Source organism: Osmerus mordax, chromosome 13 (assembly GCF_038355195.1).
Source record: "Osmerus mordax isolate fOsmMor3 chromosome 13, fOsmMor3.pri, whole genome shotgun sequence".
Taxonomy (NCBI): domain Eukaryota; kingdom Metazoa; phylum Chordata; class Actinopteri; order Osmeriformes; family Osmeridae; genus Osmerus; species Osmerus mordax.
In genome coordinates this window covers 6,539,359-6,565,484 of record NC_090062.1, presented here as the reverse complement: position 1 = coordinate 6,565,484, position 26,126 = coordinate 6,539,359, and the positions used below count along the sequence as shown (strand labels likewise).

Genomic DNA, 26,126 nt, shown 5'->3' with positions numbered 1-26,126 from the left:
ATGAACACAATCCCACTCCCAGCACATCCTCACAGCCACTAACAGGCAGAGGAGCCAGAGGATCCAGACAGAGCTCCACACCAACATCGCTGTAGAACAGGAAACATTTTCTCATCGTTTTACAGGGATGAACGAAAAATACCCGGAAATAGCACACTCACCCGCACTGAAAGCACCCTAGTTTCCATAGACCATACAGGACAGAGAGCAGCAACACAATGAGTGACAACAGCGTTTTATGAATGCCATCCGACGAGGGTGTGATCTCTGTGTGGCCATGAGAGTGCTTAGTAATGAGAGCTTACTGTACAAGGCCATATTATCCTGGCCCCACACCCACATCATGTCCCCTACATAACCTTCCCGGTGACAGTGGACGCTGGGATGTGCTGGCAGAGGAGGGGGTCCTACATTGACCATAATAATGAGATTACTGAGCAGTGTGACTCCGCACTCCATGGTCGTGTTTGCTTGTCATCGATGACCTACTAGAGTGCAGGGATAATAGGGATTAGCATCCATGCCTACAAACCTTGAGATGAGGTGAAGAGGGCTGACAGATGCTTATATAGCGTCCCATCTCGGGGTACAGCTACTCAACCATTCTCAACCTGAACAAGTTAATGTGGTGTAAGGAGTATAGTACAGACAAATAAAAACACAGTGAAATAAAAGAGTCATTTACCAGAACATCTGTATTCATAACATCCTTTAGTTAGAGAAATAAAGCTGCATTTGTAGAAATGACAGAGCCTTAGAGCAGATTATAACACATAGGCAATAGCAAATAATGAAAAGCGGGTGGTGAATTTGATTAATCTCATTTTAGGTCTGGCTGATTGATTGCACAATTACAGAAAGCTCTCCAACATACAGTAAGAGTGTTTCAGTTGACAAAGCCTTCGTTATGGGGTTACAAGTGCATAACATTCCACTACACGGTCTCCATCACAGTTTTTACAGTATGTATTTAAAACGAATTAATCACCTTCTGTGGTTTAAAAACAGAGAGGCTCAGCTTCTTAAACCAAAACACTATGCAGGTCTTAAGCATAGTTAGCGCCCCCTGTTGACCAAATGTATAACAGAATCAGATTGTCACGTTAACACATTGTTGATCTGAGCTGTACAGTACATGGTTACGGACTGAGAGGAGAGCAGATTACAGTGTTATAATGCTATTAGGAGACATCTTGGATGCACACTGAAACATGTGTATTTCACTGACAGAATCACCTCAACAGCATGTCACAATACAACTGAACAGAACCTGAACCATTAAATAAAGAGTTTTGCTTCAGCTTAATGACCTGACAGTACAGCTACACACACTTCCACATGCACACACACAGACAAACACACACACCTGCTACTAAATCAGAGGCGCTTTTACGGTATTAAGCACGACACCACAAAGGAACCATCCAACATTGCTGTCACCTTTTTGTTCAGTGAGTAATGTTACTACACTGTGAGGTGATTTTATACAAAAATATACATTAGCTATGTGGTACAAGTTCAAACGTAACCAATAAGATGCCTCTGCATTGAAAATATTACATTGCATCTCCCAAACAAAATTGTAAGATAAATATATATCTCTCTGTATATGATTAACTGTTTAAGTTGTAGATGAGGATTAAGGACTTTGGCAATAAGCAGTACACACATTGTAGTAGAATCTGATTTAGAAGATCCATTGCCTTGCAGTAAGGTGGGTTAGAGCTGTTGTCATCTGACCAACCTGACTGTCTACCTGGTCAAAATCAGCATTGCAGGGTCATATCTCTGCCTATCAAAAAAGCATAGCACAGTACTTATTTTGTCTCCCTGCTCCTAAACTATAACGAACACGAAAAGGCAATTAGTAAATCTCCGAAAGAAAGAGAGAGAAAAAATATCCCTGTCTGACAGCTTCACTCCCTGCTTGTTTCACTGGCCATTTGCTATGTTCATGGAGAAGTGATTGTGCTGTTTCAGCATACAACAGTCCCAGTAAGACTCGACAGGACCGTTTCTTATTCTGACCTAGAGAGACTAGCAGAGACCTCTCCTCACATATAGCTGGTCTGACTCACTAAGTAATGAAGGGGAAGTACAGAATGGAGTAGGAAGAACAGAAAAACAGAGAATGTTTGTAGTTTATAAAAGCAACATCAAAGCTTCACTTTATAACAAGTGGCTTTCTAAGGGGCATATGTAGAACTGGAAACAGACATGCCTAGTGGCCTTTAAGCAAAGATTGTGGCTCCAATTGTATGATGAACACATACACACACTGGCACACAGAGAGAAAGCTGTTGGCAGGTTTTTAAGAAATGGAAAACCACAATCTTTGATTATTGGCCAATTTACAGTAAGATACAAGCCCGAGGTGGGCGTGGCCTTAGTCCACCCTCCACGTCTTGCGACTGAACAACAGGGAGTAACAAGATCACTGTTCACTTCTTAGGTGTAAAGAAGGGCTGCTACTTCTGGCCAGCTGCCCTGGCCGTCCTCCTCCCCAGAGAACGAGGCCTCTTGCTAGGGTTCAGACACGCGAGGGGCCCCTACCTCCAGGGGAGCTCCGGGGTGGGGCAGGCTCCCCGGGTTTCCCTTCCAGAGCTCCGCCGTCTCCCGCGCGTTGAGGAACTCCTCCGGGCCGTCTGGAGACTGGGGCGTCTGGGCACTGGAGCCTGCCTCGCTGCTGCTCTCTCGGAGCTCCAGGAGCACCGGGAGGGATCCTGGGAGTCGGCAGTAGCCCTCCATCCTGCCCAGGGTGAGCTGAGCCAGTGGGGAGCAGAGCGGGCTGGGGCTGGGCTCTGGAGCTTCTCCGCCGGAGGCTCCAACAGAGGACTCTCCTGGCAGGTGGTTGGGTGTGGCAGAGGGAGCGTCAGCCTCCCCCGGGGGGGCGCTGGGTGTGCTCGGGGCCGGCGGGTCCTCTGTGGGGCTGAGGGGGTCCGGGGCCTGGGGGGATGTGGTGGGGGGCGGCTGGGAGCTGCTGTGTTGGCAGGGGTGGGTCTCCTCGCTGCTCTGGGGGGTGAGTGGGACCTTGTCGCTGAAGCTGAAGCGAGGGGAGGTGTCTGCTGTGGTGGGCGAGGATGGGCCGGCGCTGGACACAGTACTGGAGGGGCCGCTGCTGTCTGCAGAGACACAAACTAGGGTACTGTACCGTGTCGCGACCTTGTCATCATCAACACCGAGACTGCAGGAATGCTTTGAGAAGCACTGAGGAGAAGGATTACAACTAAAACACTACCAGTCTCATGCCTTGGAACGAAACCTCAGCAGACACTCTCTCTTGCGATTTCATTGTGAACAAAACACACCACTAAAACCAGAATGTTACTATGCCTCGAGCTCATTTTGGCTCCACTAGGAGAGACAAAGCATGTGGGTTGGGAAAAGACAGAGTGGGATAGTTTTGGTCCAGTTAGCAACACAGACTGCGGTGGGCAGCTGGACTGCACCATCTATAACAGCCAAGATGGGCCATGTTGTGGGAGGCCTGTACAGACTAGTTAAAACAAGGTCAATAGGTACTGTAAAGTAGAGTAGGTAGTATGAGGTAGATAGGTAGAGTAGGGTAGGTAGTATGGGGTAGATAGGTAGAGTAGGGTAGGTAGTATGGGGTAGATGTGTAGTATGGGGTAGATGTGTAGAGCAGAGTGGTACTTACACCAGGGCGGTCTGTCTGAGCGCTGCCTCATGGACACCGATGAGGACAGCACTTTCTGGGGCATGTAGGAGTCCACTGATGGCTGGTTCTGGGTGTCAAACATGGCTGACAGAGCTGCAGGTGGAGGAGACAGCAGAGGTCCAGAAGGTCACGCAACAGTGTGTTTATATAGGTGTGTGTGTGAGGAGAGAGAGAGAGAGAGAGAGAGAGAGAGAGAGAGAGAGAGAGAGAGAGAGAGAGAGAGAGAGAGAGAGAGAGAGAGAGAGAGAGAGAGAGAGAGAGAGAGAGAGAGAGAGAGAGAGAGAGAGAGAGAGAGAGGAGAGAGAGAGAGAGAGAGAGAGAGAGAGGGAGGGAGGGAGGGAGGGAGGGAGGGAGGGAGGGAGGGAGGGAGGGAGGGAGGGAGGGAGGGAGAGAGAGAGAGAGAGAGAGAGAGAGAGTGAGTGTGAGTGTGAGTGTGAGTGTGCGTGTGAGAGAGAGAGAGAGAGAGAGAGAGAGAGAGAGAGAGAGAGAGAGAGAGAGAGAGAGAGAGAGAGAGAGAGAGAGGGTGTGTGTGAGTGTGTGACCACCAAACTCCCGTTACCTCTGGTGGTCCTGGAGTGGGCGTCTCCTCCGTTTTCGCACACGTCCGTGAGGAACTCGTTGACCTGTTTGAGTGAGAGCGAGTTGTGCAGCGTCTCCAGAGGGTAGATAGAGGGCACCATGGAGCAGCCCTCGAAGCCTGCAGAGAGGGACGACAGCCAGGCCCACAGCCCCACCAGCCCTCAGTCAGACTGGGCCCTGGAAGGGGCTGTCTGGGGCAGGCACAACCACTACAGCATCTCACATTCCCCATCTCATTCACCCTACTGCTGGGGTTACCCAGACGAGCCCTGAACAGATCAACTTGTCTGGAGTGAAAGCTTTTGGTTCAGCCGAGCTGTTGTTTACAAGCCAACCACACACACCGCACACACAAGCCAACCAATTAGGACCTGGATTATAATGAAGTGTGCTAAACCTGAGCAAAACACCAGAAGAAGACCTCCAAGTCTGTCCAGGAGCAGAGTCGGTGACCTCTACACAACCAAGGTTTCCTTTCCATTCAGGAAGTACACATAAAACATGCCTGGATGACGTATACAAACACAAAAGACCATCTCAACGACATCACTAGCTGCCACACACAAAAGACAGACAGACCTGAACACACACGACTGGCCTGCCTTAGTTGCTCACCAAACAGTCCTTATTTCATGAGTCAAAGCAGCACCACACTGCAAACCAACCTGCGTCAGACAGCAGCCAAACAGTCCACTCAGCAGCAAACCAGTCCCCTCCATGTACAGTACAGAGACACAAACAGGTAGAAGCACTCGATCATGACCTCGCGTCCCAGCCTCTGGTCTGGTCTCTCCATTGCAGAGGGGTTAGGCTTCAATCACACAGTCCCAGTAAAAGGTTAGTTGCGCAGCTGTGCGAGAGGTTGCAAGTACAGAGATTCAGATGGGTCAAGCAGAGAGTCAGAGGAACGCCATGGGGGTGTCGCCCGCAGCAACGTTTCATCTGGCTGGGATCAACGTGTGTAAAGGTGGCTGGTTTGGAAGCCTTGTGGAACACATTTTTGCACACTCCTGTCAGGGTGATATGTCACCCAACTCCCAGCTTTCCTTCCTGTCTGCTAGCTGTTAGAACATGGGGTGAATTGATTTCTCCCGCAGCTCTAGCTGATTCCTAGAGCCTTGGCAGCCATTCCTAAACCCTTCAGAGTCTAGATTTACGACAGCAGCAAACCGTGGTTCTGGGCTGCCTGTGTTGCTGCTGTGTTGCCTGCAGAATGCAGAAGTGACCTTTCCCATTTGAAAAATGACTGGACATGGTCTTGTGCTGTATGACACACGACACCCATGCAGGGACAGTTTGCAGCCAAGACCCTCAGCTATGCTGTTACTCTGATGGGTTAGGCGTGGCCTCCTATGGATGCAAAGAGAATCAGATAGATGGAGGGACGAAGAGAAAAGACAAATGGATGAAGATGGAGGACATAGAGGGAGAGATGTAGAGAGAGAGAGACGTATAGAGAGAGACGTAGAGAGAGAGAGACGTAGAGAGAGAGAGAGACGTAGAGAGAGAGAGAGACGTAGAGAGAGAGAGAGAGAGAGAGAGAGAGAGAGAGGAGAGAGAGAGAGAGAGAGAGAGAGAGAGAGAGAGAGAGAGAGAGAGGACAGAGCATGCACAAACATACACAGGTATGGAGATGACCAGGCCATGCTCACACCAGACAGCCTGTTTTTAGGAGTTCTCTCTGAGCTGAGCTTCCTGCTTACGCTGCATCCCACACGATTGTGCTGCTGGGAGTGGCTGTGCTCGTCTATGCAACACAGACCAACCCATCCCAGGCACCGAGCCCAGACAGGCTGCCCCTGGAGTGGCCTGCGTCCCAGTAGCTGCCCAGACTTGAACCCCCAACAGGCGGTTAATCATCAGGCGACCTGCCACTCAAAATGGGGGTTAGCGAATGAGTGAAAGGAGAGCTGACGTCCGGGCAGGAGGGGAACACCTCTGCTACTGGAGACACTCTGGAAGCCAAGAACAGAAACACACCACTCAAGATAGCAAGCCTCTCTCCAGTAGTGCCGGGCAAGCAGGCTCAAACCACGGAGCCCAAGCAGTAGGGTCGACTGGAGGGGCGGCAGCAGTAGAGCCTCCAGCCAGGCAGGGAGGTCACAGGCACCATGCGGTGGGCGAGGCAGGGCGAGGCAGGGAGAGGCTGGGCTGTGAGGGAGGGAGGGAGGGAGGGAGGGAGGGAGGGAGGGAGGGAGGGAGGGAGGGAGGGAGGGAGGGAGGGAGGGAGGGAGGGAGGGAGGGAGGGAGGGAGGGAGGGAGGGAGGGAGGGAGGGAGGGAGGGAGGGAGGGAGGGCTGCAGGGACGAGGCTGACCGTGAAGGTACTCTAGAGGGTCCTGGCCGGAGATGAGCCAGTTTCGGAAGAGGCGGAGGTGGTAGGAGCACTGGTTGAGGTGGTGGGCCAGCGCCCCGTCCAGAGAGAGGGTCTGGCCCATGCTGGGCTCGGTGGAGAACCGCCTCAACAGCTTGGCCACATGGTGCTCCTCCAGGGGCTCTGAAGAAGAACAGGGAGAGCAGGGAAGGAGGGAGCGGTGGAGGACACGGTGGAGGAGGAGGAGAGGGTGAGCTAGACATGTTGAAAAAGAGAAAGGGGGTGAAGTGAAAAGGTTATGCTAGGGAGTGGACCAATGGAGGGATGTGGGAGGAGAGCGAGGACAGGGAGGAGAGAGAGTTGGAGCTGAAGAAAGAGAGGACAGGCAGGAGAGAGGGATGAAGGAGAAGAGGGAGAGAGAGGACAGCAAGGGGGAGGCCGGCAATGGAACCTGCTGTGTGGACAGAAGGCGGGGGTAGGTGACAGCTCTCTGCCATTTATGGGTGTCACTCATCTCATTGTCACTCCATGCTCAGAATCAGCTAGCACAGACAGCAGACTGAGGCTATGTGTACCTCACACAACCCCAACGGTCCCAAAGGGGTGTCAAAAAAACTGCATCGGCAGAGCAGGACTCTGTCCACCACAACGCTCAACTCAAATCTCTCCTTGACGTCAATTATCTATGAAAGAAAATTGAAGTTTGAATTCCCGAGGAAATGATTCTCTCGAATTGAATAAGACTAAAGAATTATGTCTTGAAGCGGTCTTCACGACAAGCAGATCCTCTGAAGACGAGAGAGAGCGCAGCTGAGCGTGTGTGCTATGACACAGACCCATCGGAACACATTGAAACGCTGGGAGGCGCCTCCACATGCGCAGGCCGGACAGACGCGTGGCTCCACTCTCTCTCTGGGAAACAGACGCTCCGCAGACAAAACATCGCACTCTGTCCACGAAAGCACACTGTCAAGAAGCGGTGGAAGCCTAAATGAAGTTTATCGTAATATTTCGCGTGCACTGGATAGCTTGCTGCCGTAGCACAATCGATTACTACAATCGATCCCAAAGTTTGTGAAGGTGCAGTTTCGACGAAAACACAGACGTGGGTTCCATACCTCTCACCGGCCCAAACAGAGAGTAAATAACTGCCGAAGTATCATCTTGTGTCCCTAAAATGGTGCGGAAACAGAGCCTGTGACCGTTTAGGAGTGACAGAATCAACATTGTGATCACAGATACATGTTTACAGAAGACCACTGGGACTAGACAGGACTCGATGTCCCCTAGGCACATGCTGGAATGACTCAACAAACACTGTACACAACACAAAAGCATTCAGGCCTAACACCCTGTGGACCTAGACGACGTTGCACACGATACGATACTCCATCGAAGACATCACTGGTAATCGATCGCCTTCAGAGTCACACGGCGTTCCTGCCCGGCAACAGGCGGTGGACAGGAGAGCACGTCCTGCCCTCACAGGAAGACCAGGACAAGACAGGACCATTAAGATCCTGAAAGAACAGATCACCACTGAAGGCTACAAGAAGAGTTGGAGTCTATGTGACATGCAGGCATACTGTATGCCGCCCATGAAGATTTCCCAGATGTCCACTTTAAAACGAGCGGTGGTTTGTTGCTAGGGGACCACACGGAGGAGGGGGGCTGGGTGATTGACAGTATGCCCACTGTTCCAAACACACCACAGGTTGTAGCAACGTTCTGCTTCTGCCATCATCCCCAGTTTCTAATGGCACAAGAGACTGCGTAAATGCCAGTTCAATCAGCCCACCAACTCCTTGCTAAATAGTCATTCACAACAACTTCCAAATATTGTATTTTTCCATAATGACCGTTGGAGACCAAGAAACACATGTCATAATCCCAATTTTTTTTTCTTGAGCCTCAGACCAACATATCCGGGAGAAGTTAAAGGGGAAAAAAAGCTGAGTGTCTTTCACAAAAGAACACATGAACATAGCTCATAATATTCATTCACAAATGAATCCAACTCAAAACATAGGTGATGGTACAAAATCACAGGTTAACCCTTTCCCTGTTTCGCTCTGACAGCCAATGGTTCTGTCTCTCAGTCTAGAGGATGAACAACTTAAGAAGTTCCACTCTCACCCTATGAGGACGGGAGCGTCTCTATAGCAACCATAGCAAACAATCAGTCTGAAGTAAAACACTTAATACAATTAATAAAACAGGAAAAGGGTTAAGAATTGGTGCTTTTTGGTGGTGCGTTCAAGAGATGGTTCCAATCCACATCTTTAACATCGATGATAATATGTATATACACAATACACACATCTGGAGATCATCACATATACTGTCTATATACACATTGTCCATGAAAACACGCTGAATCGGTGAGTGGGACCATTTTTAGGCAAGACGTTACAAACAGGATGTGAGGTAGTGTTAGAAAGTGAGTCGTCCAGACGTACGGGTAGACAAAAATTAACTGAACCCCAGGTGTTTGAAGGACCATGGTAGTGACCACGTGAAAAAATAACTCAAATCACAAAAAAGAGAGTTTTCTATTGACATGCAAGACAAGGGGAGGTGAAGAAGTGGAAATATACTTGAAAGAAGCAGACGTACCATTAGTGGGATGCTTTGCAAACGACACAGAAAATCGCTTTACTGCCGGCATTGACAACAACTCTGAGGAAATAAAAAAAGTCACTAGTGTTACAATCGAGTCACAGCGCTCCTGAAAAGATCCTGTTTCTAAGTTTTTCAGGGAAGAGTACGTTCAATATTTGCCGTTTTTTTGTTGTTTTTTTTGGTACTGTAGTTCAGAGGTGAAGCATAAAGGGGCAAGAAAAGTACAAAAGTTCATCAGTTTAAGATGAGATTTTTGGGTGATTTTAAAGGCAGATAACGGGGACATACAGGGGACAGACAAGACTGGGATATATAGTGTATGAGCAGGCTGGAGCATGGCCTGTGTCTGGGGCTGGAGTGGAGCAGTCAGAGAGCGGGAGCCTCACACTGAGCTGGTACTTTCAAGATTACAAAACGGGATGATGTCACACACGACAGGAGGAGATGAAATGGCCTCTACATTTAGGAGATGAAGACAAAGAAGGGAGAAAAAAAACCTTTTTCCCTGTCTTAGAAATCCCTAAATCTCCCCCAGTACATGCTACACACCCACATTTCTTTAAGGTAGTAAAAGAGAGATTACATTTATGGTTTATTTAGACAAACGAGTGCCATGATGAAGAGAGCCAATCAAAGTATTAAAATCTTCCTCCTTATCTGCCTTCCATAATCCCATCCCTGTTTTGAGGACCCATTATCACATATTCTAAATACGCAAGTATCTTACAAGTTCAAACTGTCATTCCTCCTGATGTCACATTTACAACACACGCACACACACACACACGCACACACACACTACAGAGAGTGAGTGAATTCAACCAATCATGTCAATCCAAATTCACCCAAAGGGGACAAAGACGACAGCAGTTAGGAAGCTGCCCCCCCCCCCCCCCCCCCCCCCGTGGAGTAACTCCTGACTAGAGGCAGAACAAGACAGATGGACCTAGATGGAACAGAAAGGATGAGCACACAACGACACCACACAAAGTGAGGCGCAGGGCAACCAAGAAAATGGCAGCCGAGACAAGAGCACTTGTGAATGAGTCCACAAGGACACCTAGTGGACAATACAGGAACAGATGGTTTCGTCATGCTGCATCTACCACAGAGCGTGCAACACCGAACAAAGAACACTGATGTAGCTCCGCCTGAAAGATGTGATGTAGGATAGTCTACCTACACACATTTAAACACTGAATATGTCAGTACACCCATCACCAACAACAAATTACTAACTTTAAACAGATCCACAAAAACACTCAACCCTGTAATGGCTGTGCTGTGTACAGTGTATGAAAATGGTCAAATGTGCCAAATCTTGAATATGACACTTGCTCACAAACAAATGACTGACCAAAGCTTTAGATACATCAAGTGACTGTGTTTTGATGTATATTCACGTCCATTAGGAAATATATGATGACATTTTGCCTATATATATATTTTTGTGTCCTGTAAAATAAACATTTCAACATTCCATGTTCTGTCAAATAGTGCATAACTGATAACAAGCCTGCCAGGCATCTATGAGGTGATGAGGAGGGGAGTGAAGCCAGTGGAGGTGGAGCAGCTCTGGTCCCGGGCGTGGGCAGGGTTATGGGGTGTCCCGGGCGTGGGCAGGGTTATGGGGTGTCCCGGGCGTGGGCAGGGTTATGGGGTGTCCCGGGCGTGGGCAGGGTTATGGGGTGTCCCGGGCGTGGGCAGGGTTATGGGGTGTCCCGGGCGTGGGCAGGGTTATGGGGTGTCCCGGGCGTGGGCAGGGTTATGGGGTGTCCCGGGCGTGGGCAGGGTTATGGGGTGTCCCGGGCGTGGGCAGGGTTATGGGGTGTCCCGGGCGTGGGCAGGGTTATGGGGTGTCCCGGGCGTGGGCAGGGTTATGGGGTGTCCCGGGCGTGGGCAGGGTTATGCGTGGGGAACAGGTGAACCTCAGCCACATCTCGAATCACAACCGTGGGACAGAGAACCAGCAGTGTGTGTGGGTGCTGCCCAGCACCAGAGCTGTCCCTCCCTGGCCATGGGCACCAGCCCACTGTGTCTCCTAGCTGAAGAAGGAACTGAAACACATACCGTCTTTATAGGACAGACTGCCGGAGGAGAATTTTTTGCGATGTGTACGTGCGTAGTCTTGCAGGTTGGGGGCGCTAGACGACCCCCCCTAGGACGGTGGTACTGAAGAGTCCCGCACACTGAGAGCCTGGGAGAGGGTAAGGGGGGTGTTAGTCTCCACAACACAACATGCAGTTATTCAAACAATGCTGAGTCTCAGTAACTAGCAGGACAGAGAGAGGGGCTTGCAGGCCTGCTAAGAGACACATGACTCCCCCGCCCCCTCCCCCGCTCCACTAGCCTCCCTCCCTCCACCCCCCCCCCCCCCCTCTCTCTCTCACACACACTGGGGTATTAAAGGCACACTATCAAGATTACTAGGCATATAAGTAGAAACAGATCAGAGTTCTGGAACGTATCATGGCGTTCTTGCAGGTGATGTGGACGAGATCTACAGAATTAATCATCCTTTGCTTGACTGGCATGATGAAGTTATGATGTTATGATGTACTTCAAGCGGCTCGTGTTACAAAAGTAATGCTGAATCCGTAATTCAAACATAGTTAGGAAGGTTAATCACATCACGGATTAAACCTTTTCTTGAAAGGAGCCACCTCTAAAAAGGACAATTCTGACGGAACTTACAAAACCTAGGAACCACTAATTAGTTCCTAACCTGAGCATGTCGTTTAGTCAACTGGACCTCCTGCTTTGTCTTGGTCAAAATCAGAACCGGAAGGTGAGACGGTGTACCAGCCCCTCCCACTGCCACCATGGGGGTCCATGGCCACGCCAGCAGCCATGGACCCCTAAGGGGGGAGGAGACACCTACCTAGTCCACTCTGCTTCATCTCAGGGGACTGGCGAGGGCAGGAGGGGAACAGCCGGTAGCTACTGGCCCTGGAGGAGGAGGTCTCAGACAGGACCTGGACACACACACACACGTTTCAATACACAAGAAGATACACATGCATAGCACCGAAGGACAAACCTTGAAATAACACTAGCACGCAGACGGGAATGGTCAAACGAGGCCAAGACAGTGTTAAGGAGTCAATTCAGAGCATATGACGCCACACACTGATCCCTAGCTTTGCTAGACCAGCCCTCTTCGGCGGCCTGGGCACACATCAACACTACAGAGAACCCCCCCGGATCTATTTACAACTTACAAATACAGTCAAGTTAGCCCATTTACATACACACGGAAAATACAGTGTTAGGGCATGAAGAAAGAGTTTAGCTGGTTAGTTTCCATGAAGAGGCAGTGGCTGTGTGTTTGCGGGGGGTTGTCATGGTCTGACCTCCATGGAGCCGGTCTTGCGGTTGCGTACGAGCGGGGACTTCCTGTGCATGCTGACCAGCTCTGACAGAGGGACGGCTCGGTCCGGCTCGTCCTGGGAGAGGTCCTCCAGGCTGCCAGGGTCCGGCTGTTTCTCTCCGTTCTGTCCAGGACAGGGATGGCACAGGGACGGTGAGCGCACAGACACACACGCAACACCACCACCAGGTTCACTCTCTGAACACAACAGGACAGGTCCACTCTGACCTCTGCGGAGGCAGGCCGGAACCCGAAGCCCATTGGTGCGTTCTCCTCCTCCTCGCAACCTTTGACCCCTGGGCTGAAGTGGAGCTCCACGTGGAAGCGCTCCTCAGATGAGGGGTCCTGAGAAACAGCAGCAGGGTTACTGGACCAAACACGTGTACACTCTCTCTCTCTCTCTCTCTCTCACACACTCTCTCACTCTCACTCTCTCTCTCACTCTCTCTCACTCTCTCTCTCTCACTCTCTCTCACTCTCTCTCACTCTCTCTCTCACTCTCTCTCTCACACACTCTCTCTCACACTCTCTCTCACACTCTCTCTCACACTCTCTCTCACACTCTCTCTCACACTCTCTCTCACACTCTCTCTCTCTCACTCTCACTCTCACACACAATAACACTGTTACCTTGTTGTTGTCCTCGTACAACATGATGACTATCTGAGTCATGTAGTTGAGTTCAGAGACCGCACTGAGGTAATCCATAGCACGTTTCCACTGCTGATCCTTCTCCTCCTGTCACACACACACACACACAGAAAGATGAACTTCTGAGCCCCGTGTGGCTGAGTGCTTCAGTCAGTCTGAGGTGAGGTTCTTACGTCCAGCAGGCCTCCGTAGCGGAAGATGCTGAGCAGGGAGTGCACGTGGCTCTCACTGGTGAAGTACAGACGTGTCCTGACATGACGGCCTGGTGACATCACCCCCCGGGAGTACCTGGGAGCCCAGAAAACAGCACTCACATTTACATCTGGCCGCAAAGCAACCTCACAGTGAATACGTTTGAAAGTGAACAGACTCTAATTCCCCGAACATTGTTCTTACAAGATTCTATACTGCCAAATGACAATAGCAAACTGTGATCCCAACTCTACCGAACTGCGGTGATCCAGGTGTTCCTACAGCAGCTACAACCTGAAACACTCACAGAGGGTGCAGCTTGTTGACCGACTCGTCCTCGTGGGTCCTCTGCAGGTCCAGCTGGATCTTCTTGACCAGTGGCAAGCAGTAGGCGTAGGCTATGTCCAACTTCTCTACCTTGTTGACGCCGTACTCCTGAGGTCAACACAGGGCTGGTTACACACACTGTCCCACAGAGGCCTTGTATATACGCAGAACACAAATATAAACATGCGACATGTAAAGTGCTTCAAATACATGAGTTCAAATAAAAGACTCCAGATATTTTCCATGTTCACACAATTCATGTGAAATCCATAGATTACAGCCCAATGAATTGTATTCGATACAATGACTTTACCTTATATCAACTGGGACTAAATAAAACACTGTTGCGTTAATAATTCAGTTTGGTATAGTTCGTCTCTGCGCTCTCGGAGCACGATGACCCCTGGCCCCCTCACCTGAGGGATGATGATGTCAGCGAGGGCTCTGGACAGCCTGAACAGGTCCAGCGTGTCCTCCAGGCCCAGCGTGGCGTTGTGCTGGACGTCGTACTTGACGCAGTCGTAGATGTCGGGGATCTTGCTGATGTCGTAGCGGCCGCTCTTCATGCGGAAGTCTCTCTCCAGCTTGGACCAGCGCTGCAGCATGAGCTCCAGGGTCTCGCTGTGGTACAGCTGCAGATCTGGACACACAGGAACACGGCGGCAGAATAAAGCACCCGTGCTCCACCGCCCAGGTCTCGGAGAGTTAACCTCCTGTAGCTTTTCTGTCCAATCAATGAATCATTAGAATTCCAGGTGCGCAGATTAGAGTTGAGATAAAACCTACAGCAAGGCAGCTCTCCAGAAACAGGGTGTGGAGATTTACTTGGTACTGACAGATGTAGGGGGGATAAAGCTAAAAGATGATGTTAAATAAATAGTGTTTTGGTATCCCGGTGAGGACCACCCCACCTGCAGACTTGGGGTCCTCCAGCCTCTTGCGGATCTGAGAGGTGAGACTCTGGATGAGGGTGTAGACCTGGTCACACGTGGTCACAGGGTTCTCCACTATCTTCATGGAGTTTACCACGGAAGCACTGCAGGTGGGCGCCAGCTGTGGAAACACGCACACAAACACATTCAGCAGAACATTCTTAGCCAAGTTGGGGGGAAACAATGTTGCCGTTTGTGTTGAGAAAGAGGTCTTTAGTTCAAGAACTGGAGAGCTCAACCTGAGGGTATTAATAAAGAATCTGTCCTTTTACAGTTTCTAAAGAACCAAGACTCTTATTTCCAAGACCTAAATATTGTATTATAAACGGATGGAGATACCACAGTCATCCTAAAGTAATCACATGACTGATCCTCATCCCTCTCCCGCCCTCGGCTCTGGCAGACACTCATCCCTCTAGTAGAAACAGGCTCATAAAAATAGAACACAAATGGAATGGAGAAGATGGATTTAATTGGCCGCTAACATGGTTGACACACTGCAAGGAGTCAGTCACCCTATCAAAGTCGTCCTCGGTAAAGGCCTGATCCTTCTGCATGATCCCGTGGAGGCGGGCCTTGACGCGGTGCTGGCAGCCGCTGAGAGAGTCGCTGTCGTTGTCCAGCAGGCCGTTCATGTTGGCGCTCTTCACCATCTGCACCAGGATAGGAGTCAGCTCCCCCTCCAACGCCAGGAGGCCCTGTCACACACACACACAAATTAACACTCAATAACGATCTGTAGTTATATAACAGTCAGCCCAGTATGATATCAAGTTCCTTTCCAGATATTCGGAACAGTTTTGACCGCTGGTTACCTTGGCGAACGCTGCAGCTGTCATCTGCACCCTGCCCTCGTCTGAGGCGTAGATCTTGAGGTCATGTCTGTAGGTGCTGTGTAACCTTAGCAACCCGCAGCCAGGGAACCCAGCATAGTCTCCTGGAAACAGACCAAACCGGACGGGAGGGAACAGATGAAGCATCTGAAATGTGCTCGTGGGGTTCGAGTGGTGTGTGTGTGGTGTACAGTAAGTGGTTTGTGTATGTGGTGTGTGTTGTACAGTATGTGGTGCGTGTGTCTCACCTTGACCTCCAGGGTACATGCAGCGGAAGGCCCGGCCCAGCTCCTCAGCCTGGACCCTGCCTGCGGGGGTCAGCTCACCACCCCACTTCAGCACCAGCAGCAGGGACGGACCCTCCTTCCACGTGTCTGAGAAGCAGACAACACCGTCATCAGCACAAGGAACACTACCTTATAGACCTCCATGTGGGGGAAAGCACGGTTAGCCATGTTCTTCTGTGTTACTGGTTAATAGAGTCAAGGACGCCACAAAATGGAGTCCTTTGTTGTAAATGGTCCCTACCATCCTCCTCGCTGGAGGTTTTGGGCTGCCCGTGGGGAAGGTAGGTGAGCTGCACCTTCCTGTTGATCCCAGAGAAGTGGCCATACCTAAGACACAGCGACGGGGAGAGAGAGGGTGAGCACAGGAGCACAGAGGTGTCATGTCTATTAGTCCAGTTTATTCCTGTTTCCGTTAACTTGTTGTCCAGCCAAACGATGTATGTGGGTCTTTCTAAGCTGTTTGGAATCAGATGTAAATGATAGAGAACAATATTGCCTCGTTGAACACACCCATAAACACAACAGCATCGAGTACCTCCCGCTCCTTTTTAAACGTCGATCCCCATTTGTCATGTCGCTATGTGCGTGACTTGTCATTATCATGTTACACATGTCATATTTGGTCTCTGAGAAAGGTATGTGCTGTTGAGAGAGTGTGAGGGTGTGTGTGTGTGTGTGTGTGTGTGTGTGTGTGTGTGTGAGAGAGAATGTGTGTGTGTGTGTGTGTGTATCTGTGTGCAGAAGCTTCCAATTCCATCTGTCATCACTGACACCAGTCTCATAGGAGGTAACACATACATCCCTGTCCAGTTCTGTAGTTCTGTGCATTTCACTCTCTCTTTCCTCCTATTGATGCATTGTACTGGAATGGCCCAGAAAGCATGCAAAGGCCCCAGGTGGGAATCTGTGACCCACTTCTGACCACATCACTTCTAACAACATCACTCACATCTCCAGAACTGTCTTCAGCTGCTCCAGTTTGGACTTTTTCTCCTCAATCTCACAGTCGTTGCGCTGCCCCAGTTCTGCCAGCAGCTGCCTGGAGATGTCCAGCACTTCCTAGAGGACAGAGACACGATGACAAGCCAAGACAAGACCAACATGACTCACACGCACAGCTATTAACCTTGAAGCAAAGTCATCCTACACACTTTGATATTAGACCTGACAGTAACCCGAAGAATTCCACCTGATACGGTAGAATGTTTAGAACGTAATATTGGGTCTTCTTCATGGTTACCTGGAGTTGTTTGGGCTTCTTCAATTTCAGCTTCCCTGTCTTGTACCCTCCATACTTTTCGAACAGCTCAAAAAACCTACATTGGAAGGTGAGAGAGACAAAGAGATTCTTGTGTTCCATGCTCCAGCTGCCCTCAGTGGTGAAACGTACTGGTTTAAATGTGTCTCAACTGGTTTCCACCATATAGAACCCAGTCATCCAGAACACTCACATGGGGTTCCGAACTTCCATCTTCATCTTCTGTTTAGGGGTTCTGTCTCCGTGACGAATGATGGCGATGACACAGCGCAGCTCCATCCTGAGGTGTGTGTGTGTGTGTGTGTGTAGGGGGTGCAAGGGTGACAGAGGGTTAGTATTTCGGGAGAAGGGAACAGTGCATTTCCATGCCACCTGTGCACCCCCCAGCTGCTTGTCAGCGTTGGCAGTGGGAGCTCCTGCATGTCTAGGTGCCCTCAGGACGGAGACTCACATGGTGCCCGAGGTGGTGGGGACGATGGGGATGTCCTCAGCCTCGGTGGGGATGGACCAGGGGATGTGGAACTGGGGAGCCAGCTCCCGCATGACAATGTTCCTACACACACGCACAGTTAAGACATGGTCCCTCGATGCCAAGTGTCTGGTCTGGGCAGGGCCGACCAAACTCGACACAGGCTATTCAACACATTCGACAGGCCAGAAATAGAGTCTGCCTACCCCAGGATCTTGGCACAGTCGTCGTAGTATTTCATGGAGTTCTTTACAAAGCTGAAGCCATTGACGTCACACACGTAGGAGTGTCCGTTGGCCCGAAGAAGGTCAAACCCACACACGGTTTGCTGGAGCCAACAGAACACACTGGTTCATTGTCAAAATCATCAACCCCAATCATTTCACCCTTCACACAGTTAGACAACCGAAGCAGTACATTCCCCAGTAATGTGTTTCCATGTGCGGCCCATGGTTGTTCTGGGCCTCCGGCCTACCTTGAAGGCCAGGCAGACCTTGCGGGCGACCAGCTTCTCCATGGCTGTGAGCATGACCGGGTAGCGGATCTCCTTCCCCTCGCTGTCTCTCTCCACCTTCCCATCCAGGGCTGGGGACTTGCGCGCCTCCGCATGGGCATAGTCAGGCCCTACCGTGTACACCTGGACACACACACAAACAATGATTGATGAACACATGCAGTATCATGAAGTCCAATGTCTCTCGTCACTTCATGGATGAGTTGACCTCTCATCCATGAGTTGACCTCTGCTGTACCTTGACATCGGTTCCATCCGTCGGCATGAACTCCTCGTAGATGTAGGATCCCGTCTTCCTCACGTTGCTCTCGGGGGAGTACACACTGCTGCGGCTCCCGATCTAGACCAGAGGAACATCACCAGTCACTTCAGACAGGATCTCCTGTTCCCTCCACAGAGCACACAGGCCTGTCAAAGACTCGATACAGTACGACCTGTGAGAGAATTCTCTTCCGCTAGGGAGTGACAGACCAGAGCTTAAAACTAGACATTTAATAACACTGATGTCAAATGTTATGGGTTAGGGTTTCTATCTCTCTCTCGCTGACTGCTGCGAGCATGTGCCTTCCTGGTTTATTAGAGGAGACAGAGGTGTTGGGACTTCATACTCGGACTGGTCTATTTCTGGACTGCTAAGGCTTTGATAAAACCCATCATTAGGGGAACAGGGACAGATACAGCCCTGCAGGGGAACAGGGACGGATACAGCCCTGCAGGGGAACAGGGACGGATACAGCCCTGCAGGGGAACAGGGACGGATACAGCCCTGCAGGGGAACAGGGACGGATACAGCCCTGCAGGGGAACAGGGACGGATACAGCCCTGCAGGGGAACAGGGACGGATACAGCCCTGCAGGGGGACAGGGACGGATACAGCCCTGCAGGGGAACAGAGACGGATACAGCCCTGCAGGGGAACAGGGACGGATACAGCCCTGCAGGGGAACAGGGACAGATACAGCCCTGCAGGGGAACAGGGACGGATACAGCCCTGCAGGGGAACAGAGACGGATACAGCCCTGCAGGGGAACAGAGACGGATACAGCCCTGCAGGGGAACAGGGATGGATACAGCCCTGCAGGGGAACAGAGACGGATACAGCCCTGCAGGGGAACAGGGACGGATACAGCCCTGCAGGGGAACAGGGACGGATACAGCCCTGCAGGGGGACAGGGACGGATACAGCCCTGCAGGGGAACAGGGACGGATACAGCCCTGCAGGGGAACAGGGACGGATACAGCCCTGCAGGGGAACAGGGACGGATACAGCCCTGCAGGGGGACAGGGACGGATACAGCCCTGCAGGGGAACAGAGACGGATACAGCCCTGCAGGGGAACAGGGACGGATACAGCCCTGCAGGGGAACAGGGACAGATACAGCCCTGCAGGGGAACAGAGACGGATACAGCCCTGCAGGGGAACAGGGATGGATACAGCCCTGCAGGGGAACAGAGACGGATACAGCCCTGCAGGGGAACAGGGACGGATACAGCCCTGCAGGGGAACAGGGACGGATACAGCCCTGCAGGGGGACAGGGACGGATACAGCCCTGCAGGGGAACAGGGACGGATACAGCCCTGCAGGGGAACAGGGCATGTGACAGCAGAGACAGACCTTCCTGAAGAGACGCTGGCTGCCGCCTCCAGCTGAGGTGGGGTAGTAGATGTAGACGTTGTGGTCTTCAGCACACACCGGCTTCTCTACAAACGGCTTGGGAAACACCTCTCCATTCACCTCCACTTGGTCCTCTGCTTCAACCAGATTACACTCTGACAGAAGGACAACAGCCAAATCACACAATCAAGACACATACTGGATTGAATTCTACTCGTCAGGGAAGCCTTAGTCCCACCCTGCTGGACTCATTTAAAAGCTTCTTGTCTAATAGGTCAGTAACTATATAGTAAAACAATACCTAAAGATGTTATTTTTAAATAATAATTTCATAATTATTACAACTTCATTTGTAATACATACGTGTTACATCATAGATGTTATAACTTAGCTATTTAACTGTTTGAGTACTTAAGAACTTCCCCACCGCAAATTATCTTGATTTTGAAAGGTGTGGTTAAACTGTCAGCCTAGAATGAGGCAAGGAAACACTAAGCCCCCGTTCTCAGGGGGGTGAGGAAGTGAGTTCCAGACACATCACGTCACAGTGGGGAGTGACATCACTGCATCCTCAGAAGCAACACTTTCCCAACCGCTCCACATCAGCTGCTATATTTACACCAGACCAAAATAAACCGGGGCTTCAGTTGACTAGGTAACAGCCTTTAGGATGTCGTGCGGACAAAAGTTGAGCGCTTGAGTCTCTCTGCACTTGTTCCCTCAGATGAAACGGAAACTAAAAATAATTATCTGTGCGCTTACTTATTTCCACCACTTTGCCTTCGAGCCCCCAAACCAAGTAATAAGACTGAAACTGAGTGAGACAAAAGCTGAAGGAAAAAGTCACCAGACGAATGGACGACCCACACTGAAAAACCCATATTGACGTTGCCTAATGGGCTGGTGCACTAACCGTCAGGTCTATCTGGGTCACGGTTTAACACAGCATAGCGGGGCAGATCAATCCCTTCCTCCTGTAGGATACGGTACACCTCCCTCCTGAAGAGCAGGAGAAACAGTGAGAAACGTCCACACCAGCACAGCCACACACACATAACCACGTGTACAGGAATCGCATTACCCATAACCAATGATGACAATAATGGCCGTACCTGTCCTGTATAAAGTACTGCATGTTCAGGTCATTGATCAGCAGAGGGTTTCTGAGCTTGGCATAGCTCACTGCCTTGTCCAAAGGGAAGCCTTGTAAAAACAATACGCGTTTAAATAGATGAAATAGAAATCATGATCATCATAAATACAGTACCAGTCAGCAAAATCTGGTGAGAACAAGCTGTTGTGTCAGAAAGGATGAGTCATGCTGAGTAGAACGCTAGTACTGCTGACACAGTGTGGTACGAGGAAAAATCTCGAGCCTTACAGGCCTGAAGAAAGACAAGAAGCGAGTAAATAAGCAGCTTTGTTTTCGTCGAATATGTGTGTGTGTGTGTGCGCTTGAGTGTTATTATGTGTGTGTTTTAAATTCACCTTTGGAGTGGAAGGAGATAAGGCAGTCACACAGGGGCCATTTCTCCACAGGCTCGTTGAGGATGGCATCCTCAGGGAAGATGACCACAGTGAGGTACTCAAACTTGCACAGCCTCTCCAGGATCTGGGTCATAGGCTTCGACTTGGACTTCTTCATCATGCAGCAGATCCCCACCACTATCTGTCGCTCTGGGGGCTGGTGGGAGGGAGGGAGGGAGGGAGGGAGGGAGGGAGGGAGGGAGGGAGGGAGGGAGGGAGGGAGGGAGGGAGGGAGGGAGGGAGGGAGGGAGGGAGGGAGGGAGGGAGGGAGGGAGGGAGGGAGGGAGGGAGGGAGGGAGGGAGGGAGGGAGGGAGGGAGGGAGGGAGGGAGGGAGGGAGGGAGGGAGGGAGGGAGGGAGGGAGGGAGGGAGGGAGGGAGAAACAGAGGGATGACAGAAATTAGTGGCTAAGTGGAGAGAAAAGAACCCCATATTGCTTGAACAGTGGGATGACTTAGTGTTGTATGGGGAGGTGAGTGTGGTGTGTGTGTGTGTGTGTGTGTGTGTGTGTGTGTGTGTGTGTGTGTGTGTGTGTGTGTGTGTGTGTGTGTGTGTGTGTGTGTGTGTGTGTGTGTGTGTGTGTGTGGTACCGTGTCTGCCTCCTCGTCGTCCTCATAAAGCTCCATGTCTGTCCTCATGCTGCAGCCGGGGTCCTCCAGGCCCTCGCTCTCATCGTCCTCGCAGCCCACGAAGAATCTGGGAGCGGCGCGTTGGCTCTCGCCAGGGCTGTTGGGCGCTGACATCACAGTCCCCCGCGGCAGCCCTCAGCGTCCCGCCGTGCCATCGCACACCAACACACCGCTGGGACAGGCCACCGCTGTGGGGGCACAGGGCCAGGGGACGGGATGCTCCACTGGGCCTGGGCTGGGCTGGAGGATCCTGGGTAGTGGAGGTGATAGGGCTGGTGGGGGTTGGCTAGAAGGTGGAATGACTGGGGGTGAGGGACTGGTTAGGAGGTCAGCGGTCAGATGTTAGAGGTTGAGGGAAGGTTTGAGAATGTTCTAACAGCGCAAGTTGGGTCTCTGGAGTAGTGTTTCTCCAGCCTCATTCTTCATTCAGCAGTTTCATATTACTAGCTCATGTTCTTCGTGTGGATTCCAGCACCAGAAGATTCAGATCCGACTGTCGAGCTGCAGTCCCCTCCTCTACTGTGTGTCCTAGACAGGGATACAAACCCACAGAGGTTAGAGTACTTTGGTGTTCATTACATCAATGTTTTGACAGGGCTAGCTGTATTCAGTTCCATTAAGTCTAATTAGAGGTGTAATTCAAAACTGAGAAGTGCACTGTCAAACTGGTCACAGGCTCTCTCATACCATGGCTCATCTTTAGCACCAGATGAAGTGACGCGTGGAAGTCCTAATGACCCCCACACCTACTCTAATGTTACACTGTTTGCCCCAACCTCAGCAAAATGGTACTGGAGTTGCAAAACATCAGACCATCCAAATCTCTAGTGAGATTTACACCATCCCAGAGTGGCCCGTGCAGACAGGCAGTGGCCTACATCTTGCACTAAGCATGCTGTTCATTGTAACCAGTCATTACCCTGACTAGCAATGTCATGAAGCTTTGTTGAGAGGGGGAAAAAAGAGGATACCCTCAGGCTGGTGAACAAACACAGTCAGGCCTCAGCCAAACTGGTTACAGCACACCACTTTCCAATACAATTCCAGATATATAGGCTTACTAGTTGGCCTACAAATCCAACCACATGCCAAACAGCAAACAAAACTACTGACTGATTTAATCTAGCTAGATGGCTAACACTCTACAATAAATATTACATGAATGTTTTTAGAAGACAACAATGCATTGTCATGAAGTTAACTTTGCTAAACAAAGTATGTTAAGTCTATCCTGCTTAGTGCGATAACCATAATCCATTCCATCTAGAAATAAGCATGATAACAAACACACAGACATTTACACACTTGGGACATACACCTGCCTCAATCAATCACAGTTCACATAGCATCTACTGTAATTGGTTTATGTATTCAACTGAAGTTAGGTCAACATAATGAGTTTCCTTCATCTTGGCACAGTTTACTTAAAGTAAACAAGTTCCATGCTTAAATGGATTATGTGGGGCTTTGGACCTGGAGCTTAAACCTCTTTATTACACCTGCTCTCCCTCAGGGCAGCTGGGGCACGGTGGGGACGTGCCTGTTAGTGCCTGGCAAAGCAAGTTATTAAACAACAAAAAGTTATGAAAATTGCATTGATTTAAAATATCATTAACTGGTATATTTCTTAGTTTTTGCTAGGCCGGCTACTACACTGTAGATGGTAACCAATGACAGAGTGACAGCATGCTGGAACTGAAGGTTTCAATTGTGTCACTGCATTTACAAGGAAAGGATGCAACACCTGCACATAACCTGCACACTACAAACAAGACATCACCAAATTCCACTGTATTGATGACAGCTACTCCTTAGGTTGAACAGGTGGACATTCTGGAAACGTAAATATTGCTCGGTCATATTAAAAGTAATATTTTAAATCTCATTGTGCGCTAACCTTAAAAGGAAAACAATCAAAGAACGTAGTAGTTTCCTGTCTAAACACACATAGGCACAATAACAGTACGATACCTGGCACGGTATCTGAAGTAAGGTAGATACAACAAAACGGCAATAAAATGGATAATCGCACTACGCAAACATGGTTAAATACATTCATTTGAACATGTCACACAATAACTGAAAATCAGGGTATCTTACAGTATGTGAAAGTAAGATTATTATTATTATTAGCCAGGCTAGTAGCTCTTAGCTAGAGCTAACTGGAATAGCAAGCTCGCAGTGCTAGGCTATCTGACAATGAATACATTCAACAGCAGTAGCTATATTTAGCTGTGGGTAAAGAAAGGAAAGCACTTACAGTACGTGCAGATGTTGTGGCTCAGCTAGGAAACGTTATAGCTACAGTTGGCGAGTTATCCACGCAATGGGTTTGTAATAAGTAGCTAGCGAGCTATAGCTAGCCGTAATCAACAATGTACAGTAAACACTATAGTCTCTGTCTGTGTCAGTCTTGTCTTCGGATAAAAGGCACGATTAAATTGTAATATATGTCAAGAGGTTGACTAATTATATAAACATATTCAAAATGTGCTAATGTTTGGTACTAATGCAAATGATGTCACCCACAACTGTCATTGATTTTACAACAGTCCGGTTACTTACGATTCCTTCTCTGTGTTGACAGCTAGTGAAACCAACCTTGGCTATTTTTCCTCTAACGGAAGAAACAGCGATCCTCGTTTGGATAATATAGTCCGCACCGCGGCGCACCCTGCTGCGAATTATTAAGGCAAACGTGTATGTTACATCAGCAGCTGTAGCCGGGGCCTGGTTTGCACAGTGATTGTTCGACAGGGATCAAATGAAAAACTTTAAAACTATTAATCCACGGGCCGAGATCGTGGACGGGCTCACGGGATGGTATTATAACATCCTTGATCAGAACACTATAGCATTGTATTTCCATTAGTCAGTCTCATTGCCAAATTTCTTAGGACCACGCAATCAAGTGCAATGTGGATGGCTTTGTAGCATTTCTGAGAAAAAAAATTATTTTACAACAAAATACGGAATGAGAGTAAAACTTTCCCACCCACGATTCGGCGCGATCAGCTGATTGTGCAACACATCATACACTAAACCTAAAACAACTGTATCCTGTCAAATAGATCAACGTGTATTCTAACCAATCCGGTGGCAGAATTTCATTAGAACGTCACCAGAGAATGCATTGGGGCTGTAGGTTTTTCCTGATGTGGTGAAGAAGACTTATGGTGGAGATGATGTGGTGGTGCGAAGGCTTGGTCGCGAAAAAGATCGGCTTGTGAACCAAAGGCATAGTTTAGCGCCCACCCCATACCCCTCAAACACACACACTATTTCTTTTTTAAGAAAGCTGTCTTCATGAAATAGAGTTAGTATGACCTCTAGAGGACATTACAAAATCAGATAATTCTTTTTATGAACGCCTGAAGTAAAAGTTAGGCCAACTCTATCCCCCTAAAACGTGGACATGTTTAGTTTTATTCAGGCTTTCGTCGTTAAAGAATTACTCCAGCCCACAATATTGCAATTAAACTTAATGTCTTTATTAAGTTAAGTTAATTCGAATCTTAATTTACATTTAGTCATTTAGCAGACGCTCTTATCCAGAGCGACTTACAGTAAGTACAGGGACATTCCCCCGAGGCAAGTAGGGTGAAGTGCCTTGCCCAAGGACACAACGTCAGTTGGCATGACCGGGAATCGAACTGGCAACCTTCGGATTACTAGTCCGACTCCCTCACCGCTCAGCCACCTGACTCCCTAATTTGATATTTAACAAGTGAGAAGATGCTGAACACGAACACAAGTATTATGAAGCATATCACACACTCCATGCATTTTGATTTCATAAAGTATAGTGTGTCAGATCTGTGTGACCTGTTTAGCAGTGTCGAGATGTTGTAGCCACTGTGGCGTGCCATGCTTGGGCCCAGGCTTATCAGCTGATGTCAGAGAGTGGACCATGTCTCTGACCCGGGGTGTATTCCCCAGGCAGCATGCCTGTCTGCTGCCCTGCACAGTGTTGCTACTGCGGGCTAGATGGGGTCACACTGGACCTCTATTCTGCTTATGAAAAGGGCATTTTAACAGGTCAACAACTCGCCCTCACAAGGTACTTCTTTGACCAAGTCAAAGATTCAAAGAAAGAGAAAGAGAGGGAGAGAAGGAGAGAGAGAGAGTGTACACGCCCACTTGTTCAAACATCAGCAATGAACATATCAACTCACTCTTTTTGGGACTTAAATCCCTGATGTCTTGAGCTTGCAAATGCGAAACATGTTTCCAAAAAAAGACAACTTTGCAGACCGTAACATGATCAATTTGACCTGAGTTCATAATGAATGACTAGTGTTAGATGCTGCGTGATGGAGAGAGGAGACAGT

General features: G+C 49.6%; 1 protein-coding gene across 1 annotated transcript; it reads right to left on the bottom strand.

The window, feature by feature from the left end:
• Positions 1-676: 676 nt before the first annotated feature.
• Positions 677-24,363, bottom strand: ppip5k1a (diphosphoinositol pentakisphosphate kinase 1a). Its single transcript, XM_067248508.1, is given in 32 exon segments — positions 677-3,122; positions 3,659-3,772; positions 4,239-4,376; positions 6,574-6,753; positions 7,689-7,742; positions 11,263-11,350; positions 11,352-11,389; positions 12,074-12,167; positions 12,546-12,686; positions 12,791-12,907; positions 13,193-13,300; positions 13,387-13,501; positions 13,713-13,845; positions 14,154-14,372; positions 14,644-14,785; positions 15,180-15,362; positions 15,480-15,601; positions 15,746-15,871; positions 16,026-16,111; positions 16,734-16,843; positions 17,025-17,100; positions 17,236-17,322; positions 17,494-17,595; positions 17,718-17,839; positions 17,987-18,148; positions 18,264-18,365; positions 19,641-19,795; positions 20,554-20,639; positions 20,753-20,843; positions 21,129-21,324; positions 21,757-22,323; positions 24,056-24,363. Coding segments are annotated over 31 exon segments (4,239 nt in total). The 5' UTR covers positions 21,910-22,323; positions 24,056-24,363; the 3' UTR covers positions 677-2,523.
• Between the last annotated feature and the right edge of the window lie 1,763 nt (positions 24,364-26,126).